Below are 23,972 nucleotides of genomic sequence, written 5' to 3'. Positions count from 1 at the left end.
ACATGCATCTTCGAAAGAATCCTTTCCTTTTCAACATAAACAACAAAACATGGCAAAAACGAGTGAAGACAACAAAATATGAGTAAAAATCCTAAATCCATCGGTGTGGGACAATGTTCCAGTTTTCAAACGGGACGAAACAATAGAAAAGAGTTGCACTTAGGCCCCACACACCGGGTTAAAAAATAAGAATAGTAAATAGAGAGAATCAAGTTATGTCAAAAACTTCATTTGAAGTTGCTTTTAGAAGAGGGGCAAAGTTCTAGTGTTCGTACCTAATCACTCCTTACTCCACTTATTCCCCGCGCTTCTCCTCTATCTCCGAAATAGATGAGACTCAAACTCCTTTTGATTCAATCACAAATCCCTAGGGCAATGTTGCGGGAAACTAGCACATATGAGCTCTGGATTTTCAACATAAATGCCTCAGTACTTGCAGAATCTATCCTTTATTTGTGAACTTTTTTCCATTGATTCTTATATTATCAGTGTTGCTCGTCGCACGTCTCTCGTTCCAACTACGACAATCACAATCGTCGTGATTGCAGTAGAGAATGTTCTTCCATGCCTTTTCTAAAGGCTCTTTTGGTTGGCCGAAAGCTTCTTTAGCCTACAAACAACAAAACATGGTGAAAATGCGTGAAGACAACAAAACATGAGTAAAAAGCCTATCATAATTAAGTCAAATACTATTACTCCCATAAATTACTCCATGTGTGTAATTTTATTTGTTATGTATGCAAATTAAATGTGTTCTAGCTTAGGAATAATTGTTGAATGTAGTCTTAATCAAATTTAATTTTTTCAATAAAAATATGGGTTCTTCATTGAATCCCACAAAAATCGCTAACAATTTTGGTCATTTGTTGCTTTTTCTTTTAGCATGCTTACTAGTATTTCACACATTTTCCATTTATAAATAAAAGTAGCACATGCTGCAATATGTGCTTGTCAAGATATTGCAATTTAAAAAGTTAGGAAAAGTTTAATAAAAGTATAAAACACACCACAAGCCAATGAGCTGTGTGTAGGTATATAACGAAATACTATGATGATATCTTTATATGCAAACCGGCATTACATTACAATTACATTCATCTCATCTGTGATTGAATGCCACCTCAAAAGATAAATTTCTTTTCATCGCCTCTGGTTTTAGATTTCCTACAATTCAAACGCACCATCGAGAGAGAGAGAGAGAGAGAGAGAGAGAGAGAGAGAGAGGGAGAGAAGGCTGACCAAGTGAAGGCTTTGTCTTTGCCTTTTCTCACATCTTTGATTTATTACTTGCCTGAATTCTGTCATAGCCTCAGCCCATTTTTTCTTCTCTCTGTGTGTGTATATATAAATTATAGCAATCACTAAAAGCTATCGTCTTGTGCCCATCTGTATCTTGTTTTTCATCTGGTTCTATAATAAATATATATGTAGGTTTAGACGAACTTTCTTGGATGCAATTCGCTTCAGGAGGCCACAGATTTGATGCCCAGATGAAGAAAGGAGATTTAATGGTTTTCAAGGGTTTTGAAGGAAAAAGCAATTGAATTGCATTTTGTGATTGGGGATATACAGCCTACTTCATCTGGCATTTAATCACAAACAAATATAGGCTCTGATTAAGTTCACGATTAGGGCATTCCTGCTAGCTTAACTTTTGGATTGAACTAGTTTCAGGATTTGGGTTTTGGTTGGAGTTCATCTCCAATTGATGAGTATATGCTTCTTAGTCAGTAGTTTGTGAAAGATTGTGTTTTTTTCAAGATTGATCATTGTGGTTTGTTGGTGTGGTTTGTTGGAATGCTGTATTGGTCTTGACTGAGTGGTATTGTTGGTAGAACAGTTGAGATCAATCGAGAGGAAAGAGGCGTGAATCGGGTGCTGTTTCTCTGGTTATTAGCAAGCTTTAGATGTCAGGATTCAGTGTATAGAATCTGTTGTTGTTGTTGCCTTTTGATTTGTATTTAGATCTCCTGGTGAGGCTAAATCAAGTATGAGTAGAAGAGTGCGGAGGAAGGTTGTGAGGAGGGGCAAAGAGAAAGTGGGTATCCCTGAGATTGAAGAAACCACGGCTTTGGATGTGAAAGATGTGCTTGATTGGACTAAATTACCTGATAATACAGTAATTCAGCTTTTCTCATGCTTGGACTATCGTGACCGGGCTAGTCTGTCATCAACCTGCCGGACATGGTGGAACCTAGGTAAATCTCCTTGTTTGTGGAAGGAATTGGACCTCCGGCCACATAAATTTGATTCTGCTGCCGCTTCATCACTTTCTCCAATGTGTATGAATCTTCAGAAGCTTCGGTTTCGAGGTCCTGAATCTGCTGATGCTATCATAGCTCTTCAAGCTAAAAATTTACGTGAGATCAATGGAGACTATTGCAGGAGCATGACTGATGCAACACTCTGTGTGCTTGCAGCTCGTCATGAAGCACTAGAGTGCATTCAGATTGGGCCGGATTTCTGTGAGAAGATCAGCTGTGATGCTGTTAAAGCAATTGCGATTTGTTGCCCACGGCTAAGAAAACTTGGGATCTCAGGTATTCAAGAAGTGGATGCGGGTGCTATCAATGCTTTAGCTAAACATTGTCCGAATTTGACTGATATTGGGTTTATTGACTGCCGAAAGGTGGATGAGACTTCCCTGGGAAATGTTGCTTCGCTTCGCTTCCTTTCAGTTTCCGGAACAACTAATATAAAATGGAATTTGGTAGCACAACACTGGGGTAAGCTGCCCCACCTGATAGGGTTAGATGTTTCTAGAACAGATATAAGCCCAAATATAGTTTCAAGACTCTTCTCATCCTCAATTAATTTGAAGGTCATATGTGCCCTAAATTGCCAGGCACTTGAGGCGGATTCGACCTTTATCTCTAATAACAACCATAGGGGTAAAGTGCTGCTGGCTATCTCCACCGATATTCTTAAAGGAATCGGTAACCTATTTGTCGAGACTCAAAAGAATGACAAGAATATTTTTCTGCACCGAGAGAATCTTAAGAAGGATAAAAAGTTAGTTGAGATCTTGAATTGGCTGGAGTGGGTCATTTCCTATTCACTTCTACGTATTTCTGAGAGCAATCTACCTGGTCTGGATAAATTTTGGCTTGATCAAGGTACGAGTTTACTACTTAGTTTCATGCAGAGCACCCATGAGGAAGTTCAAGAAAGGGCAGCCACGGCTCTTGCAACATTTGTTGTTCTTGATGATGAAAATACCAATATTGACACTGGACGGGCTGAAGCAGTTATGCGTGATGAAGGCATATGCCTTCTTCTAAACCTTGCCCGATCATGGCGTGAAGGACTTCAGTCAGAAGCTGCTAAGGTAAAGTTTATAGTGTAGGAGCTTTATGGATTAGAATATTGATGCTCACAATTTTCTTCCTTCTTTGGAAAAGGCACAACTTATAGGGGTTTTTGGTAATATCGTATTGTTACACAAAATTCATGCTTTAGTTGTATTATTTTACATGTAGGCCATTGCAAACTTAGCAGTGAATGCTAAGGTTGCGAAAGCTGTGGCAGAGGGAGGAGGTATCAGTGTTATTGTAAAGCTTGCAAGGTCTGCAAACAAATTAGTTTCCGAAGAGGCTGCAGGAGGGCTCTGGAATCTTTCTGTTGGTGAAGAATACAAGGTTTCCTTTTGGGTTTTTGATTTTCTTTTGAATTTGAAGTTTTATTTTTTTCTTCAAATTCTGATATAAGTATTGTTTTTAGGGTGCCATTGCTGAAGCTGGTGGAATAAAAGCTTTAGTGGATCTTATCTCCAAGTGGTCACGGTCTACTGGTGGTGATGGAATCTTGGTATGCTCCACAGTTGTTTGATCCTATTTGCACTTGTTTGTGCTGTTGTAGTCTCCTGATGTGGAACATAAGCCTTAGGTACTAATACTTAAGTTCTGGCTGATTGCTTGATTGATTTCAGGAACGTGCAGCTGGTGCACTGGCAAATTTGGCTGCAGATGACAAATGCAGCATTGAAGTTGCTTCTGTCGGTGGCATACCTGCCTTGGTGACACTAGCTCGAAATTCCAAGGTCGACGGAGTGCAAGAGCAGGTGGATCTGTGTTGTATACAATGCCCATTAGTAATTGGTACTTTTTGAAAATCATATTCTTTGCTGAGCTGTTGTTGTAACAGTTGCTTAGGCAAAGCTATATTCTGATTGGTACACCCAGTGAGCTGTTTACAGCACTGTTTCGTCCTTCGAAAAGTATCCAAAATAGTAACAAACAAATCTAATTCCTTAGATGAACCTCCTAGATTAGTAGGATGGTTTCAAGGAATCCTCAGTTGATACTGGAGTCACTTTTTAAATGACCGATGAACTCATGCTTAATATGCCATGGCAGTATTTGCACACATTTGCTTACTTTCTTTTCTTTCGGCAACCATCTTTAGCTAGTTTTGCCTTGAATAGCAAATTGCCGGTTTTAACTAAACAGTCACGACTTAGTATTCTGTGCTTGAACGTGTGGACTGTGGTCGAATAAAATTACTCCCTCCATCGCTAAATAATAGTTCCATTTTTTCTGTTTTGGTACCTCCACAAAAATTAGTCATTTTCCATTTATAGACACTATCCCACGTCATGATTACCTTAATATATTAACTTATTTACACTTTCTACGACATGGCCCACCACTTTTTTTTACTCACAATACATTTATTAATTATCACTAACACTACCTTCAAGGTGAGACCTTCACTCACAATACGCTCAAACCATTTTTGTTAAAACCTGTGTTGCTCCCCATTAGGCCTATTGTTTGGGAATTGGGGAAGTATTACATAATCCATCCAATATAATCTATGAGGGTCATCCAGAACCTCATTTTAACTGTTTCTACCTTCCAGTCTTCATCTTAACACTACTAATTTCCACTTTGCAACTTAATGGATCATATCTTCTGAAGTGTATCAATTTCTAGTCTATATCTTAAGTGAGCTCAAGATGTCGTTCAAATATTTTTCAGATGCCACTTTAATATCAAACATTCACCATCCAATGCAGAAAAGGATCTTTTTGCATGCTTCTCACTTGTATCTTTTGATTCTATTGTCCAGGCTGCTAGGGCATTGGCAAATTTGGCTGCCCATGGGGATAGCAATGGTAACAATTCTGCAGTAGGACAAGAATCTGGAGCTCTTGATGCTCTTTTGCAACTTACTCGATCACCAAATGATGGTGTCAGGCAAGAAGCTGCTGGTGCCTTATGGAACTTATCATTCGATGACAGAAACCGAGAAGCAATTGCTTCAGCCAATGGAGTTGAGGCATTGGTATGGCATTTTTTTTCAGTTTTCTTATGGCTTGTTGAATCATTTCTGGAAAACCCGTAATAATGCTTTAGGGGTGAGGATGCATGTATTATGTGAAAGCTAGCTGCAGAACCTATAAAGTTTTCATTGTGGTGTCATTATGTTAATTTCTCTACAAATTGTAAGGTAGTGACATTATTGAAACCTTTCAAAGGCTGTATTCAAATTGTAAACTGATTCGAAGTTCATGAAATAGATTTCACTTAACCAAGTGAACTTCAATCTACTGTTTCAAAACGTCACTGTTAGGATCTGTAATTGAACCTGAACTTTAACCTGATATTTTAGATTGAACTCATTTTGCTTTTATGTATGATGCTATAATATTTTATCTTGTGTACCCCCCATAGTTCTTCATAGTTTCAAGCTTTCCATATTGGTACCTGTTTCACATGATACCAAATTCCCAAGTGGCTGAATGAATGCATTCATATCAATTATGCATCCCTTTCTTGCTTTACCATTTTAGTCGGAAAGATAAAATTTCATCTCAATTGACTACTAAATTTTCGTCCTGTTCTAGGTTGCTCTAGCAAGTTCCTGTTCAAACTCTCCTCATGGCCTTCAAGAGAGGGCTGCTGGTGCTCTCTGGGGATTGTCTGTGTCAGAAGCAAATAGGTATGTGCTCGTAATACTTTCTTTTGTTGATATTTCTCCTTTTAATGATTAAATAAGTGTAGGCTCAGGTTATCAATCAATTGAAGGTTTTTGTAATTTGTAATATTCTGACATAAGTAACTTGAAAAAGTGTTTGACATCAGCCAATCAGTTCCGGCATAATTTGAAATAAACCTGAATGACCTAAATGATCAACTGAATCCCCACTTAATATTTCCACCGCTTCCAGCCGATTTCTGCCAATTTTCCCACTCACTCATGTACACAACACCTTGTGTGCGTTTTTCCAAAAACTTTAAACATAAGTTGTTAAGTATCTTCCCCAAATTAGAAAAAATCCTCAATGTTCCTTTCAGTGGAATCTTTACAGCTGTAGCCATATCCGCTTTCAGTGACATTGACTCTCTGGCCAATTAGTCATGTTCAACTAAGCATAAATTCTGAATAAAGTAAACCCACGCATCTACTACTCTAAATGTAATGCATTGTAACTGAGAAGGAAGAAAAGTGACAACTATTAAACAATGGGGGTATTCTTCTCCATGAGCAAATGGGTTTTTCATCTCCCGGAAAAAGTAAAACGAATAAGGTATAAGCTTTCATTCAATTTGACTCGACATAATGAATTAATATTAAGTGTCCAAACTCCAACGTGAGAATCTGGAACAAGTTGGATAGTTTCACATGTATTGAAGACTGCCAATGGTTCACTGAATCCGTTCTTTACTTCTTTTTTCTTCCAAACATATTCAGATGTTCAATTGCGTGTCATAATTAACTTAATGTTTATTTATATGCTCTTCACACATAACTTATTTGTCTTTTTTTCTTTTCTCTTTCCCCTTGTAATAGCATTGCTATTGGTCGTGAAGGAGGCGTACCTCCATTAATAGCGCTTGCTCGATCAGATGCCGAGGTATGTTTACCAAAAACAATCAGTGGAGAAATAAATACTTGTTGGTCTAATTGGTTTTCAATGTGACATCGACTTGCTTTTATGAATGAGTGATAACCATAATCTGAATTTATATCTTGATGAGGTCAACATGTTTTATCAGGTTTTATGTTAGTCATTTTTAGTAAGACCCGTCATTTGAAAATGATTTGCGTATTATGTATGAATTTTTTATTGGAAAGAGTTTTTGGTTGATATACAATATTCATAATTATTGATTTTTTTTATTAGAATACAAGGATTCGTTAATCATTTGGGGTGCTGAGTTACCTCCTAATGGTCATGTATCTCTTTCAAGATTGTAACATCATAAGTCCGTGTTACGAGATTGCATGTCACATGCTTATTTAACTTAATTTGGCCTATGAAATTGGCAATATACATTAACCTCTCCACACAGTGCTTGGAATGATAAGGTTTTCTTCTATCACCATGGGCATCATAAGAAAATGTTATTTTGTACACTTCAGTTTAAATCTTTACTACGTTTCTTCTCTTAACTGTTACATTAGTTCAAATCTCGAACATGGAAATCCTCATAACTACCGGCCATACCTTCAGAGATATTGCTAATTCATTTTCCATTAGTATTGAAGTATCCTAGGTTGATAGCTACTTTAATTGGGCCATTTATGTAAGGAATGAATCCATATGATGCCGTTTACCACTCACTTGTCTTGATTTTTCATACTAAATTGGTGTGTTCTAACTCTCAGGATGTGCATGAGACCGCTGCAGGAGCTCTCTGGAATCTTGCTTTCAATCCTGGCAATGCTCTACGCATCGTGGAGGAAGGGGGAGTACCCGCTCTTGTCTATCTTTGTTCTTCTTCTGTATCGAAAATGGCACGCTTCATGTCTGCACTCGCACTGGCCTACATGTTTGATGGAAGGTATGCCACGACACTTTTAATCTGGATTTTTCTCTTCCTCGACTCTTTTAATTTGAAAAGGTGCATAAAAAAGAAAAAAATTATAAAAGCAAATATGTTTAATGCTCTTGACTTATGCAGAACGGATGAAATTACCCTTTCGGGGACACAAAACATGCCCAAGAATGTGAACTTAGATGGTTCAAGAAGAATGGCCATGAAGAACATTGAAGCTTTTGTCATGACATTCTCCGACCCTCAAGCGTTTTCAGCTGCTGCCGCATCATTAGCCCCTGCTGCTCTGACTCAGATAACTGAATCGGCTCGCATTCAAGAAGCCGGCCATCTCAGATGCAGGTGCACTCTCAATCCCTTTTCGAAAGATTTTATCTCATCTTTGATTCCAATGTTTGGTTCTGACATTTTCCTCGTTGGTGGCACAGCGGATCTGAAATTGGAAGATTCGTTACCATGCTGCGAAATCCTTCCCTCACACTGAAGTCGTGTGCTGCATTTGCTCTCCTTCAGGTAGACGAACAAACAACTCTCGATTTTCATTTTTTTCTAAATAGAAAATTCAGGAGTGCAACCAACACCTGAACTTGTTTAAAAACTTGATGTGGCAGTTTACGATTCCCGGAAGCAAGAACGCAATGCATCATGTGAGCCTTCTCCAGAATAGCGGAGCTTCACGAGTGCTGCGTTCAGCAGCAGCAGCTGCAGGCGCTCCACTCGAAGCTAAAATATTTGCGCGCATCGTTCTAAGAAACCTGGAGCAGCACCAGACGGAGTCGTCCTCCCTCTGAAAAAAATGGAGCAGCAATCATCCACCATGGATAACCATTTACTAGTAATAACAACGTCGGTTTTTCTTTTCTGTATCTTTTTGAGGGATGAGAGTGAGAGGGATGTTAGAATCTTGAAGATGAGATGGTGTAGTGTGTTGGTATGGATCTGTATTTGTATAAAGGCTACTGTCCTTGCTTTGATTTTCTCTTTTACTGGTTTTGGATTTCTATGGAAATATATTTGCATCATAATGTAGTTTTGGGGGAAAATCGGGTTTATGGGGCACTTTACACTAAAGATTACGTAAATGTACCCATTTTGTTATCTATTCCAAAAATGGGAAAAACGCCAACCACATTGGCGTTTCTATTAGTAAAAACGCCAACCTCATTGACGTTTATCTTCGCGTCGTATTGGAGGTGTATTTTCGCCAAATACAGCGGCGGAAAAAAACGCCAATGAAGTTGGCGTGTTTTAAGCTAAAACGCCAATGTAGTTGGCGTGTTTAATTAATAAAACGCCAATGCAGTAGGCGTATTTACTAATAAAAATGCCACTGAGGTTGGCGTGTTATTCTTAAAAACGCCAATTTGAGCGGCGTGTTTCTGTTGAACCATATCCTTATCAGATCTCCCCCAACATCGCGACCCTAAACACTTTCCCTCCCCAAAACGCGAAAACCCTTCCCAAACGCATAAAAACCTTTCGCTCGGGTCGACCCGGTGGTGGATTTAAGCGTGGATATTTTGAATTTGGCTAATTCTTTCAACCATTAGTCCTTCTAATAGGTTAGTCTATCAAATTTTAGACTCATTCTTCTAAACATTAGTCTTCCAATATTTGATTGATTGTTGTGATAATATATATTGTAGTGTAATTAATATAATAGTTTGACCAATTATTATGGGTACACTAATATTTTGATGGATTATTATGATAGTATATATTTTAATGGAAATATTTTGACCAATTGTTATGCTATTATATGTTATAGTATATTTTATGGATTGTTATGATAATACATATTGTAGTGTATTTAATAGAATTATTTTGTCAATTTTTTGGCTGACTCTACATAATGATGAATGTAAAAATAATACATATTTATTTGTGTTTTACATTATTGCAGATAGTATGACGTGGTGTGTCAATTTATATTGGGGTGGAAAGATAATTCCCGGAGCAGTTATTTCGTATGATCCTCCTTTTGCTAAAAGATTCATTATGTTGGATGAAACAATTTCGTACGATGACCTTGTGGAAAAAATTTGTGAAAGGATGGGGATAAGCATATATGAAAACAATATTCAAATAATATGGAAACGTACTATATGCTTTGGATCCGGAGTCACGTTTATAGGTGTTCAACTAGAAGAAGTATGCATGCATCTAATGTTTAGTGAGAGTATGGTTATTGGAGGTGTAATTGAATTATATGTTGAGTATTCGGCAATTACTCAACATCATAGTCATCATGTCATAAGTTATGATGCTGGTACGTCAACGAGAGCCCAAGAACCATATTTTGCTGCAACACAAGATTTTGATGTTGGTACGTCTACGAGAGCCGAAGAACCATATTTAGCTGCAACACAAGATTTTGAAGCTGGAGGCGTGCATTTAGGGGATCGTGACAATTGTGATGTGGTGGAGGACATAATAGGTCCTGATAAAGCCGACTTTCTTGATCCACAATCACCTTATAATTCTGAAGATTCCGACACGGTTAGTACAGACTCAGATGGTGATCCGTCGGATGATGAACAATTTGTTGCTTCAAGACCATCCATTCCACTTGGAGAAACAGCAGTTGGAGAAACATCAGTTGGTGGAAGGGCAGTTGGAGGAAGAGTAGTTCCACAGTTCCCACAGCCTGGAATCAACTACTTTCGCACCTTACCAGGTCCATATGATAGTTTTGATCCCAAAAACTTTGAGCGTGATGATCCCAGTGTGCATTATTGGAGTGAAAAGGATCCTACCAATGTCGGTTTGCATACTAAATTTAGAACGAAGTTGGAATTGAAGGCAGCTGTGACTCATTGGCATTTGGAAAAAATCCGACAATATACAGTTGTTGAAAGTAAAGGAAAGAGATGGCATGCAGTTTGTAAGTGGCCACAGGGAAATCCGAAAGATACGTCCTTACCTAAATGTTTGTGGGAGTGCCGAGCAACACTGAGGAAGCATGATGAACACTGGCAAATTAGAGTGTTCAGCACTGCTCATACTTGCATGGGGGATCGTAACTATAATGGCCACGCTAATCTTTCGTCGGGTATGATAGCGTTGAGTGTTCGCCATCAGATAGAAAACGATCCTTGCTACAAGGTAAAAGCAATTGTGGCGGATATTGAAAATAGATTTCATGTCAAAGTTAGTTACAAGAAAGCATGGTATGCTCGGAGGACAGCGATTGAGCTTGTATACGGTGGATGGGAGTGGTCGTTCAAAGTTTTACCAGCTTATTTGAATGAAGTGCAAAGACAAAATCCTGGCACAATTGTGGAATGGATGCACGATGACATATTAAGCAATGGTATGAACAAGGTATTCAAGTACGTATTCTGGGCTTTTGGACCAGCTGTGGAGGCTTTTCAACTATGCAAACCAGTTTTAACGGTTGATGGAACTCATCTACGTGGACGATGTCGAGGTAAAATTCTTATTGCCGTTGGATTTGATGCTAATAAGAAATGTTTGCCTGTTGCATATGCCATTGTTGATGAGGAAACCAAAGAAAGTTGGAATTGGTTTATGGAACGCATTAGACTTCATGTAGCAAAGCATGAAATATGTGTCATATCTGATAGGCATGTGGGAATCATAGATGCAATGAATTCTCCCATATGGAAAGAAGAACCCAATGTGGGTCATCACAGATTTTGCTTGGTACATGTTAGAAAGAATGTTTTGCAGAATCACAAAGGTATCATGGTCAAAAGACTTGTTTGGAAAATTTGTATTGCTACCAAGAAGCGCAAGTTTAAGATCAGACGTCGTTTACTTCGAAACGTCAACAACGAGGCTTTGCAGTACCTTGATGCCGTGGAGTTAGAAAAATGGAATCTGGCGTATGACAAACACAAAAGATGGGGTGAGGTTTCCACTAATATGGTAGAATCTTACAACAATGTGTTGAGAGGCGCAAGACAACTCCCAATTAAAGCTTGCATTGATATGATATTCTGGAGGACAATAGAATGGTTCAATGACCGGTCAATTGCTTCGTCACAGTGTGCCACACCACTTACCCCGTGGGCGCATGAAAAGGTGTGCAAAAATGATGCAAAAGGTCAATTGCATAATGTGAGAGCACCCAACACAATTGCAGGGCATTATGTGGTTCGAACAAAGCGTCGAATTGGTGGAAAGGGCGCTAATAAGTGGAAGGTAAAGTACTTGGACTCGCACTGCAAATGTCAAAAGTGGCAGATGTGGAGACTTCCATGTTCACATGCAGCGGCAGTTGCGCGTTTTAGAAACGACAACATGCTGTCGCTTGTTGATCCCGTATACCGCACAAGTGTTTGGGTACACCAATATTCTACGGTGTTCAATCCACCCAGACACCAAGATTATTGGGCCGTGCCTGAATGGACTTTGCAATATTCACGAGCTCAGTTAATGCCTAAAAGTCGCGGTCGATACCGTACTACTAGGATTCCTAATCAGATGGATGTCCGTGAAGCTGACCAGCCACGAGCCCGACGCCGATGTAAACATTGCCGTCAACCAGGTCACGACAGGCGCAACTGCCCGAATGCTCATTCAAGGATGGATACTCAGTTGGTAGATGATGCCGCTGACGATTTTATGCATCCACCTCCACCAAGGATGGATACTCAGTTGATAGATGATGCCGCTGACGATTCTTTGCCTCCACCTCCACCAAGATATGCAGTTCGAGGTCGTCATTCTGTCAGTCACACTGATGATGTCGATCACGATTTTATGCCTCCACCTCCACCAAGATCTGCAGTTCGAGGTCGTCACTCTGTCAGCCACACTGGTGGTACAGGCGAACACATCGGTCTCAGTGATGTCCCACATTCTCCACATCGGTCTTCTGTGCGAGACGAATATTTTGGGGTTGATTTAGAGAATGTCGTTGTGCGAGAGACTCCTCCGTCTAGACTCTCAACCGCCAGAATCGGGAAGGGGATCCGTAGCTTTTTTACGCGGAAAAGGCGAGACAATTGAACGTATGCATTGTGTAATATTGGATTTCTGTATTTAGCAAGATTTGGACTAATGTATAGGGTAATATTTGTATGTACTTATATATTGAATAATGATGAAATGATTAAAAACACTAACTGTGGGAGCGTTTTTTATAGGACACGCCGATGTGAGTGGCGTGTTTAAAGAGACGCCTACTTAATTGGCGTCTTTTCACTTTAAAACGCCAACGTGAATGGCGTGTTATTGCTGAAACACGCCAACGGGACTGGCGTGTTTGTTCAGAATGTCCGCTTTCGGCGTAGAAAAAACGAGCAAAGAAAAAACTAACTTAAAAACGCCAATGGCGTTGGCGTTTTTAAATAACACGCCAACGGGAATGGCGTCTTAATTAAAAACGCCAACGGGAATGGCGTGTTTGTTCAGAATGTCCGCATTCGTTGTAGAAAAAACGGGCAAAATATAAACTAACTTAAAAACGCCATTCATATTGGCGTTTTTAATGAACACGCCAACTGGACTGGCGTGTTTGTTCAGAACCGTCGTGAAAAAAACTAGAAAAATTTCTTCTAACTTATAAACGCCAATAGCATTGGCGTTTTTCACAAAGACTTACATTCACAAAAACGCCAATATCTCTTTATTTGCATGTTTTCATTTTCATTTCTACTAGGAAATAATAATTCAGACATCCAAAGACTTAATCATAAAGACTTAAAATCAATGAGTTCAAATCAAATGAAAAAACATCAATATCAAATTACAGTAATATCAAGAGTTCAAATTAGTTCAATCGTCACGACGTTTCCGCATAAACAGACGCCGTATCCCCTTCCCAATAGTAGATGTAGATCTAGGGATCCTTGAGGGAGGAGTATCTTGAACAACAGCGTTCTCAAGATCCTCCTGCACAGACGACCGCGGTGGAGAAGCGGGGACATCACTGAGGCCAATATCTTCTCCGGTACCACCGGTATGGCTAATAGAATGACGGCCTCGAAGTGCAGAGCTCGGTGGAGGTGGGTCCTCAAAATCGTCATCGGAGTTGTGTACGAACTGAGATGACGACTCTCCGCGGACGGTTTTCTGCTTGGTTCGTCGTTTTGCCTTTTGCCTTATGGGTACGTCCACGTCCATTGCAGAGCGCTGCGAAGGAGGGTAGTCCATCAGCTGAGGCTCCCCGGATATCTGCAGTCCTTCTTCAACCATCCTCGAAATGGTTTCCATATCCGGACAGAAATGTCCTGTCGCAGCTCGGCCACTTAGAAAGTGGCGTATTTTGTGAAGCGTCTCCACCTACAATTTTTCAAAGTTAAGTACATATCATAATATGAATTTGAATAAGTAATCAGGGTTTAGTTAAGTATAAATAATGTACCGTAAAGTTATGAGAAGATGCGGTTTCGTGGAATCCCTCTTCAGCATGCACGCCGGGTTTGGTTAAATACACCACAGTGATCTGGCGAAACCAATTCATATATTCTTCCGTTGCAACAGGCTCAGTACTGTCCTCCAGATCAGTCCATATCGTAAAGTGTCTGTTGTCCCACTCCTGTATATAATTGGCGTGCCATTGAACCCAATTCCGACCAGCTTTTCCACGGCGATCCTGTTTCAAAAAATCAGAACCGTGGAACCGGGGGAGATCCGGGATATACGGTTGGACAATCCCGAATTGGCGCAACACTCGGTGTGGCAGGTGTGGCTCAGCCAGATTCCAACAAATAAGCGTTGTGATCGACATCCATATAGGACGACCGGTATCACAACTTTCCGGCAACTCCCGGTGGAGATAAGGCCTCCAAATAAACTACATGTGATACAAATTTTTCAAAATAATTTCCATAAAAACAAAAAACAAAAAACCAAAAACATTTTATAAATATATGAAGTACCTGATTAGGATGCATCATGGAGAACTGATCTCAGAAATTTTCAACACAATGTCCGGGTGCTTTTACATATGACGCCGGGCCATTCCATCTAAAAAATTTAAATTATGAGCGAAGAACACGAAAATTGATGAACATTAAGTTTAAAAACGCAATTAATGAACAACTTACGCGCTTGCACATGGTAGATAGTCTGTATGCACGGGATCTAGCATCCTCGGTCTAATATTTGGGATTCTCTCCCAAGCCCAAAGTTGTAATAGAGTTAAGGCTCCCCCTACATCCGTCCTCTTACCAACGGCCGCTTCACACAAATTGTGGTACAAGCAAGCAAGCGTCGCCCCACCCCAGCTATATGTAGAACACCGTTCTATATCCATGAAAAAGTGTAGGTAGAAGAACGGAATTTTATTTTCGGTGGCGTTGGGGATCATCAGACCACCAAGTAATAGCAGACAATAGATACGAGCCCGCTGAGCATATATGTAGTGTTCGTGGTCATCAGACAGCTCAATCCTCAATTGGCGCGATAAGCTCGTCTGCTTAAAAGCCATTTCCTTCAACTCGGATGCTTCCGGTATGAATCCTAGAAAATCCATACACCTGTCCGTCCAATATCCCGCGTCCGTCGGGGGGATGTAAGTTGTCAGAGCCTCTCCATCAACTTTCAGGCCCCATAAGACCTCCACGTCTTCCAGTGTCACAGTCGCTTCACCGACTGGAAAGTGAAACGTGTGAGTCTCTGGCCTCCAACGTTCAATCAGAGCTGTGATAAGATGGTGGTCAATTTCTTTTGGTTTACCACACCTTAACATACCCCCAAACCCCATCTGGTCCACTATTGCCAAGACATATTGCTGGATGGGAACATCCCAAATTTTTCCTTCAAATCGTCGGCAGCGTACATCTTCGGATGGAACTCCTGCCCATATGTTGTTAGAGACGTGTTGTCTCTGAAAATATAATACAGATGGATCCGCAGGACCACATGCAAGCCGACGACGAGAGGTTGAAGATGATGCCATAATTTACCTACATAATTCAAATTCAACAATAACCAACCATAACATTTAATCCAATTTCATAAACCAAATTCAACAATAACCAACCATAAACCATTTCAATAATTAGATACAATTTAATCCAATATCACAAAATTGAACACCAACATCAAATAAGCAAGTTACACAACATTGCACATTCAAAATCATAAACCAATTCACCTACACAAAATTAACAATTTCAATTAACAATTCGCCCAACCTACCAATTTCAATTTTGCCTAACCTAACATTTTCAATTTGTCCAATTTCAATTTGACAAACCTAACAATATAAACAAATTTAACAATCTAAACTAATCAACCAAAACCCACATAAATCAAAACAATTTGCCCAATTTTTTAGCTATAAAAACCCTAGGGTTTAGGCTTATAATCAAATTTATACACAAATTAACTTAAACCCAACACAATCCAACATAATAATCAACAATAATATCATTCAACCAATCCAAAATGCATAATATTTCTACTCAATTCACAACCCATTACAAACCCTAGCTATCCACCAATTACTATAATTATGTAAAAGGTAAGCATACTAACCGAATAAAATAGATGAATTTGGGGGAGAATAGCACCGATTGATGAATGTAGGCCGAAATCACGGAGAGAAGGCGCGCAGCTGGAGAAATCGCGAAGGCTGTGTGTTGTGAGGTTTTCGCGATTTGGGGGAGGAACGCCTGGTATATCAGTCTGATTAAACACGCCACTCAGGTTGGCGTTTTTTATGATTAAGTAAATACGCCACTCCGGTTGGCGTCTTTTACAAAACGTCAATATGTTCGGCGTTTCAACAAAGAAAACACGCCATTTACAAATGCGTTTTTTTATTTATACACGCCAACCAAGTTGGCGTGTTTAATCGTAATTACAATCCGAGAGCATACACCCAAAATACGGCACAAGTATAAAACGCCATCATCGTTGGCGTATTTACCTTAAAACACGCCAATGACGTTGGCGTATTTACTAATAAAAACGCCAATGTGGTTGGCGTTTTTCCCATTTGTGGAATAGATAACAAAATGGGTACATTTACGTAATATTTAGTGTAAACTTCCCCATAAACCCGATTTTCCCGTAGTTTTGGTGTCACTCTACTCATTAGTAAGTCCATTTTTAATCTCTCAAATAAGTACTATCTGAATTGTAAAAAAGTAAATTTGAACTCGAAATTTAGCCAAACATTTTTACAAATAATAATTATAAGAATATATTCGAATCATAAACTGAAGCAAGAGAAGTAAGCCAGCCATGGCAATGGGGTTTTGAGCTCCAATTTATGAAAATTCCCATTTCCCACTCTTTAAACCCTGGCTATGCTACTCTGCCGAGCCACCACCGTCTCCCTACTCTTCTTCTCCACCTCCGCCGCCGCAAAACCATTCGCCAAAATCCCATGGAAACACAGGTCCAAAATCATCCAAGAATCGCAGGCGGCGCTTCTCGACTACCTCCACACAACCCGCGCTCTGCCTTTCATCTACGCCGACCTCATCTCCAGAAATTCGCATCAATGCCTCTGGAGCGTCGTGTCCAAAATCCCCTTTTCGCCTCACAATTTCTCGTGCTCCTTCCAGCGATTCCTCAGGTACCATCCAATCAACGAACTCGATTTCTTACTAGAAAGCATTGGATTGATCTGTGATGACGAGAGTGAAACCGCGCGTGACATTTTGCCTAAAAATACGTTCTTTATCTCTGATTGGAAGCGTTTTGATGTGGTCTGTGCATTGGGGGGGATGGGTTTCCCTTGGAAGAAACTAGGATTGCTTTGTAGAGACGATTGTTCGGTGTTCAAAGTTGATCCATCGCATTTGGAGAGGAGGATCGAAGAAATTAAGGGTTTTGGATTTAATGGTGTTAGTGTGATTAGTATAGGCTTGGCCTTTCCTCAAGTTTTGTATAGCAATGCTGATGGATTATTGGGTGATTTGAAGATATTGATGTTAGATTATGATTTGTTGAGTGGTGTTGATGAGAATGTGGATGCTTTGTTGGAGGTTTGTGAGAAAATCAAGCTGTTTTATGACTTGGGTTGTGAGATGGGGAAAGTTGGAGAGTTGATGGGAAGGAGCAAACATATATTTATTGAGTACTCAAAAGAGCATTTGATTGGCAAGATTGAGTATTTTTGTAGGTTGAATGTTGGGAGAGTTCAAGTTGGGTTATTACTTTTGTCGAGACCCGAGATCTTTGGTTTTGATCTTGGGGATCAGGTCATTTCAGTTTCGGGGTTTCTGGCGCACTTTGGAATGGAAGAGGAAGAGTTGAAGTCGCTCGAACAGAATTACCCTCATGTTTTTGGGAGGAATAAATTAGAGAATGTGCCTAGTGTGATGAGGGCGATGGATATTGGAGAATGGTTCTTTGAGAGACTTCAAAACGGGGATCCGGCTTTGTTGACTGCTCATACCATGCCGAGTGGCGAGGACTTGGATAAGCACTATGAAGAGGGCTTGAGGAAATTAGAAAACAAAAGAACGAGGGCTTATATGAAAACAAAGTTGGATTTCATTCACAGCCTTGGTTTTGGAGAGAATAGATTTGCAGTTAAAGCCTTGTCTCAAATGCACAGCTCTCGCAGTGAACTGCAGCAGAGGTTCGATATCCTTCTCTCCTGTGGGGTCGAATACTCTAGACTCTGTGCTATATTGAAGTTTGCGCCAAGAGTTCTCAACCAAAATCCGGGCCAACTGGAAAAGAAAATCGAGTTCTTCTGCAATGAAATGGGTGCTTCGCTGCAGTACCTAGACGTTTTCCCTGGATATCTTTGTCATGACTTGGAGAAACGAATCAAACCAAGATTCAGATTCCACAAATGGCTAAAGGAGCAGGGCTATTGTAAAAAGAACTACTCCATGGCCACCATAGTAGCCACTAGTGAGCAAACATTCATTGCTCGTATTTCTCGTATGAACCTAGCTGCAGCTAAGATGTGGGAGCATCTACAGAAGTAGATGGAATTACAAGCCCCTGAGAAATCCAATGAATGTTGCTCCGTCCACGAGATGGAACTCCAATGATATTTATATTATCTGTAGGCAACGAATGTCGTGTATAATTCGTTAGATGACTTGACGGGCTCAAGGGTAGTGTGGCCGAGCAAAGTGAAAAAGGTTTTCCTTGAGATGGGAAACACCATGTATTAGTGAACTTCCTGGCCAATTTTGCTTATAGATTTGGTTGTTCATAGTCGTGAGCTGAAGACGCTACCTTGTACACGAATGTAGCCGCTTTGTAAGATTCAGTTTGCAATAGAATTGATCATTGCATTCATTCTTGAAACTAGTGAGATAGAAGAACCTAACTTGAATCTTTCTTCCTTGTATAGTTGTCTACCGTATAACTGCTTCGTTGATATATTTAACTGTATCGGTATGTTGCAGCGTAGCTTCATGGAGTCGATGTTTCGTCCCCCCCCCCCCCCCCCCCCCCCCGCATTCAGTTAAGTACTTTGCTGTTTCTTTTTCTGCATCCCGGTTCGGACACTCATTGATGTTTGCAGTTACCAATATTTATGTAACTTTGAACATTGTCATGTTGTAGCTTATCTGCTCATCAACTATTGTGTATTCTTTGAGCTGGCTGATTGTCAAACACAGGCCTAGTTCCTCCCCTTCACTAAAACTTCTCTTTCTCACAATGTTTGTGTGTTCTTTCTTTTATATTCAGAAGGTAGGCTTCATTGTTATATACTACTGCTACTACTATGTTACTATTTACTAAATATGAAATGCAAGTGAAATGAGTTAGCACTTACTCCCTCCATCCCAACTAAGTTGAGTTGTATTCCTCTTTGGGATGTACCAACTAAGTTGAGTCATTTCATTTGTTAACAAAAAACAAAACATTCAATCACTCTTACTTTATTCCACCATCTACTTTACTCTTCTTTATCTTTTCTACTTTATTCCTCTCTCATACTTTTCAACACAATTTCTTAATATTCGTGTCCAAAAGTTTTGTCACAACTTAGTTGGGACGGAGAGAGTACTAAATATAGTAAAAGGAAAATATGACATGTATTGGTGGACGAACCAAAAAGAAAAAAAAATGGGACACATAATTGCAGACGGACGGAGTACTATTTTTTTCATTGAGGAAATAATTTGGTAATAAAGTGTTTAAAATATATGGGCAATTTCGTTGTTAAAATTTGTAAGTAGATAATTTGAGACTTGTCTCTAGGGATTTATTTAGAAGCACTATTAGTCCTATATATGGAAATTCTGGCAAAAAATCTAGTAACATAAGCCTCGACCATCCATCTGTGTCAGTGTGAGAATTTGAGTGGATGTCAATCATTATTGAACTAAAACTAGATCCAGTAAGTACTATCTATGTTCGATATGACTGATTCTTGTACTACATCGGTATTGGTGCATTTAGCCATTTTCGGTCATGACCCAAATTTTCACCAAAACATGCAATAATCCTATTATCATTTTCAGTCACAATTTAATTCATTAATTTTATTTTTTAGGCGAACAAATTTTGATTGTGACTCAGCTCAAAATTATTTATAATATCTTGTTGGATTAAATGTAAGTATTTTCTCATGCATTAAAGCCTATTAACACAGGTAATCTCAGAATTGGGAGAAATTGGGAGACAAAATGGAAGATGATCAAATTAGGAGAAGAGCAAAGGTATAGTATTAGTAAAAGAACAAAGGAGATGTAATTGTTATAGCGCCCTGCAATAAGGTTGAAAAATCAACCGTTCCACGCGGCTGACCGCTTGGCTTGTGGTCTTTTTCACCTCCGCGCAGATCGGTTGGTATTCCAGCCTTATTGCAGGCCTAGGTTGTGGCCTTTTTCACAGTGATGCAATAGAGTCGCAAACCATGGCTGTACCGGTGGACGCAATTTGCGACCTTATTGCGAATGACCTCATACTATTCCATTTGTGAATAAACATTTATAGATATATGAAAATATCATCGCATTAAATCCTAATTTATTTTTCTCCATGTCAAATTGTTAATCATAGATAGTAAAGACCTCCTATAAATATTGAGCTGTAATTTTTCATACGTCAAGATATAAAATTTTGAAAACTTATAATTATTGGGTATGAAATTAATAATACGGAGTAGTACTATTTTCTTTAATGGTAATATGGCCTAGTAGCTAAAAAATGTCAATCGTTTGTGTTAATTTTAGGGAAATTGGTCCCTAAAATCATAAACTTTGCCTAAAATTTGGTATTTCCCACGAACTTTAAAATTGGTATATAATATCACAAATTTTGCACTTTGTTTGATATTTCTCACGGCATGTCTATTATTAATATATTTGACTAACTTCCGAGACATTTTTATCGTACTTGACACAATTAAATCAACTTGATTTTCAACGTGACTTTTTATCCTACATGTTATGAACTAAAAAAGTAATTTAAAATATCATAAAACATATCACGGTTGCCTACATAAAATAAGATTTTGATGAATATATCTTATTTGAGTGAGTTTTGGAAATACCAAATAAGATGCAAAGTTTGTGATAATATAAATCAATTACAAAGTTCATGGGAAATACCAAATTTTAGACAAAGTTCGTGATTTTAAAGACCAATATCCCTTAATTTTGCTCCTTGGTTTTATTCCTTCAATATTGCTGTCTATCTATATTATCTAATCATACTTAATACTCCTAATTCAGAGAGATAATTTATTATTATTATTATTATTATTTGTTCTAGTGACTTTTTTTTCCCAACTAGCGATTCGATTATTCCACTTGCAACATAATGTACAAATTCGATTTCTTGTTTCATCTAAAAAACCTCTGATTTCATTTTTTCTAAAATTTAAAGACCTTATGTGAGATCATTTTACAAACCAATAAATTAATAGCAAGATCCAATTTTTACCGAAATTGCATAAGGTTGTAACGGTCCCTTTTAATGTATTTAGTCATCTTTTTTTCATTTGATATAATGGAGGATTCCGACTTGTGGGGCATCTACTTTACATCTTCATATTCTTGTTTAGATCTTAGTCACTTTTGGGCTAAGATCATGTTTTTAGAACATTACATTTTGATCTTATTTACGGGTTGAGGGTCTACCTAAACCCCCGCACATTAAAAAAAAATAATAAAAAAAATAAGCAGGCACAAATGTGTTGGAATGAAGAATCAATTAATTAGAGAACAAGGAATAAGAGATGAAGTTATGGCAAGAATAATGAAGGAAGTCAATTAAATATTATGGAAAATCAAATCAAGAATATATATTTATAGAATTAGAATATATTTTCCATGTATAACTAGAATTAGAGCCTATAAAAGGTGGTGTAACCATGAAGAGAATTAATTCAAGTCATTCACAATGTAGTCTTTAAAGTTCTCCCCACCTTTTACTTTCTGCAATAATCTTTTATTCTCTGCATTATATTTTCTAATATGGTATCAGAGCAGCTAACGATCCGTCGTTAGTTTGTTCAAAAAAAAAGGAACCGTTCAATCGGATTCTTGAACCCAAAAAATCCCAAAAAAGGGTTGCACCAAATATCAATAGGCTATTCTGCTTTGTGAAGGAATTATTGTTACATTTCCACAATTTACAAAGTTCTCCGCCCCAGATTTTTGTTCAAGAAACACTTGAAGAGGTGCTTTCGAGACACAGGAAAGAGACTACTGATCTGCAAAACAAGGAAGTTGCAATGAAAAATCGGCTGCTAAAGGTAGCAAGGCTGAGCAAAAAACTAAGAAGAAACAAGTTGATGAAGAGATAGCTAGACTCTCAACAAAGCTTAAAGAAACACATGCCGATGAACTGGCTTCTTTAGGCTTTAATAGCAGTAGCAGCAGTCTAAAAGGAAAGCTTGATGACTTGGTGGTGAAGGCTATTGCTGGGGTTTCAATCACAAATAAAGCTGAGCAGCCAAAACTCAGTACGAGTGCCAAAAAGCATAAGAAAAGAGCCGAACAGGATGCAACCAGGGAGCAAAGCATACAAGAGGAGCAGAGCCAAATTGTGAGTGATCGAATGATTAAAGATGAGAAGTTAGAGAAAAGCTCGAGCCTCTTGGATTTACCATCGATGAAATAAAGCCGGATGGGCATTGTCTCCACCGAGCTGTTGAGAATCAGTTGGCCCTCCAATCTGGAGGCTCTTCTCCTTATAACTACCAAGAGCTTCGGAAAATGGTGGCTGCTTATATGCGGGAACATGCAACAGATTTTCGGCCATTTTTTCTGTCTGAGAATATGGCAGATGGAGAATCTGAAGAGTCCCTTACAGAAAGTTTTAAAGATGAAAGGCCAGTGGCCAACCTCGAGAAACCACGCCTGGGGAAGAAGGCTGATGTCAAGATAAGAAGAAGTTCACGGTTTGTCCGGCCGAGGGGGAGAGGAAGAATGCGACCGAACAACTCCTCTCCAAATCTATAATGGTTGTGAAGGCCAAAGATGACGAAAGGGCGAGAAAACTACAAAGGCGCAGCCCACACACCGATGGAGCGTCAATAGTATGACGCAAAAGGACAGATGATGGAGGGCAAAAATAGGTGCCTTGAAGGATGCCGAGAAGATAGCCACACAGAATGAAGGGGAGAGACTGCCACCGGAAAGTTGAGGACCAACGATGGTGGATAATTAGTTAGCTGGAGAAGAGAACAACCAGGAAAGGAGTCGAAGCAGTCGAAGAATTATTCGGTAGAATGGGAGAGGAAGTAGACTACCGGAAGATTCATCTCCAATTCTACCAGCCATAGTGGTGCGTGCAGCCAGTTAACCGGAGAAGAAAACAGCTGCGAAGGAGGCGCGGTGACCGGAGCACAATGCTAAAGGAGACTGATGGTTTCACGTTTTCATTTTGAGAGAAATAAATTTGGGCCCAATAGTTATTATGCTCAAGAAGAAAAAAAATGAAATGAAAATAATGGGCTCATAGTTTGAGTTGGAATGGACCGAGAATGGTCTTAAGATGGCTCCTAGATACGAGCAAAAACTATCTAAATAAGCTCCTCGACAAGAGTCAAAACTGTCAGAATGAGCTCCTCGACAAAAGTCAAAACCGTCTGAATTAGCTCCTCGACAAGAGTCAAAACTCTCTGAATGAGCTCCTCGACACAAGTAAAAACTGACAGTCAGAAAAAAATGAAGTGGCTCCTGGATACGAGCTAAAACTATCTAAGATGACTTCTTGACACGAGTTAAAACTGTCAACTAAAAATTGAAGCTCCTTGACACGAGTTAAAACCGTCAACAAAAATTGAAGAGCTCCTTGATAAGGCCATCCGCAATGGGGCGGACGATGGCAAGC

At 39.2% G+C, this 23,972-nt stretch overlaps 2 protein-coding genes and 1 pseudogene across 2 annotated transcripts; all 3 read left to right on the top strand.

Annotated features, from left to right (window-relative positions):
- The first annotated feature begins 1,055 nt into the window (after positions 1 to 1,055).
- LOC121765252 (protein ARABIDILLO 1-like) lies at positions 1,056 to 8,806 on the top strand. The gene is made up of 11 exons (XM_042161326.1): positions 1,056 to 3,328; positions 3,480 to 3,638; positions 3,721 to 3,807; positions 3,929 to 4,060; positions 5,071 to 5,286; positions 5,849 to 5,943; positions 6,796 to 6,859; positions 7,615 to 7,790; positions 7,911 to 8,126; positions 8,213 to 8,297; positions 8,396 to 8,806. Exons 1-11 carry the CDS (start codon positions 1,991 to 1,993, stop codon positions 8,573 to 8,575), a joined length of 2,748 nt encoding a protein of 915 aa, XP_042017260.1. The 5' UTR covers positions 1,056 to 1,990; the 3' UTR covers positions 8,576 to 8,806.
- Positions 8,807 to 16,948: 8,142 nt separating this feature from the next.
- On the top strand, positions 16,949 to 19,013 carry LOC121763427 (transcription termination factor MTEF18, mitochondrial-like). The gene has a single exon (XM_042159437.1). The coding sequence runs from the start codon at positions 17,015 to 17,017 to the stop codon at positions 18,653 to 18,655; it is 1,641 nt and encodes a 546-aa protein (XP_042015371.1). The 5' UTR covers positions 16,949 to 17,014; the 3' UTR covers positions 18,656 to 19,013.
- On the top strand, positions 18,684 to 23,098 carry LOC121765685 (annotated as a pseudogene).
- The last annotated feature ends 874 nt before the right edge of the window (positions 23,099 to 23,972 follow it).

Source organism: Salvia splendens, chromosome 14, assembly GCF_004379255.2.
Source record: "Salvia splendens isolate huo1 chromosome 14, SspV2, whole genome shotgun sequence".
NCBI classification, from domain to species: Eukaryota; Viridiplantae; Streptophyta; class Magnoliopsida; order Lamiales; family Lamiaceae; genus Salvia; species Salvia splendens.
This window is presented reverse-complemented; position numbering and strand designations above follow the sequence as displayed.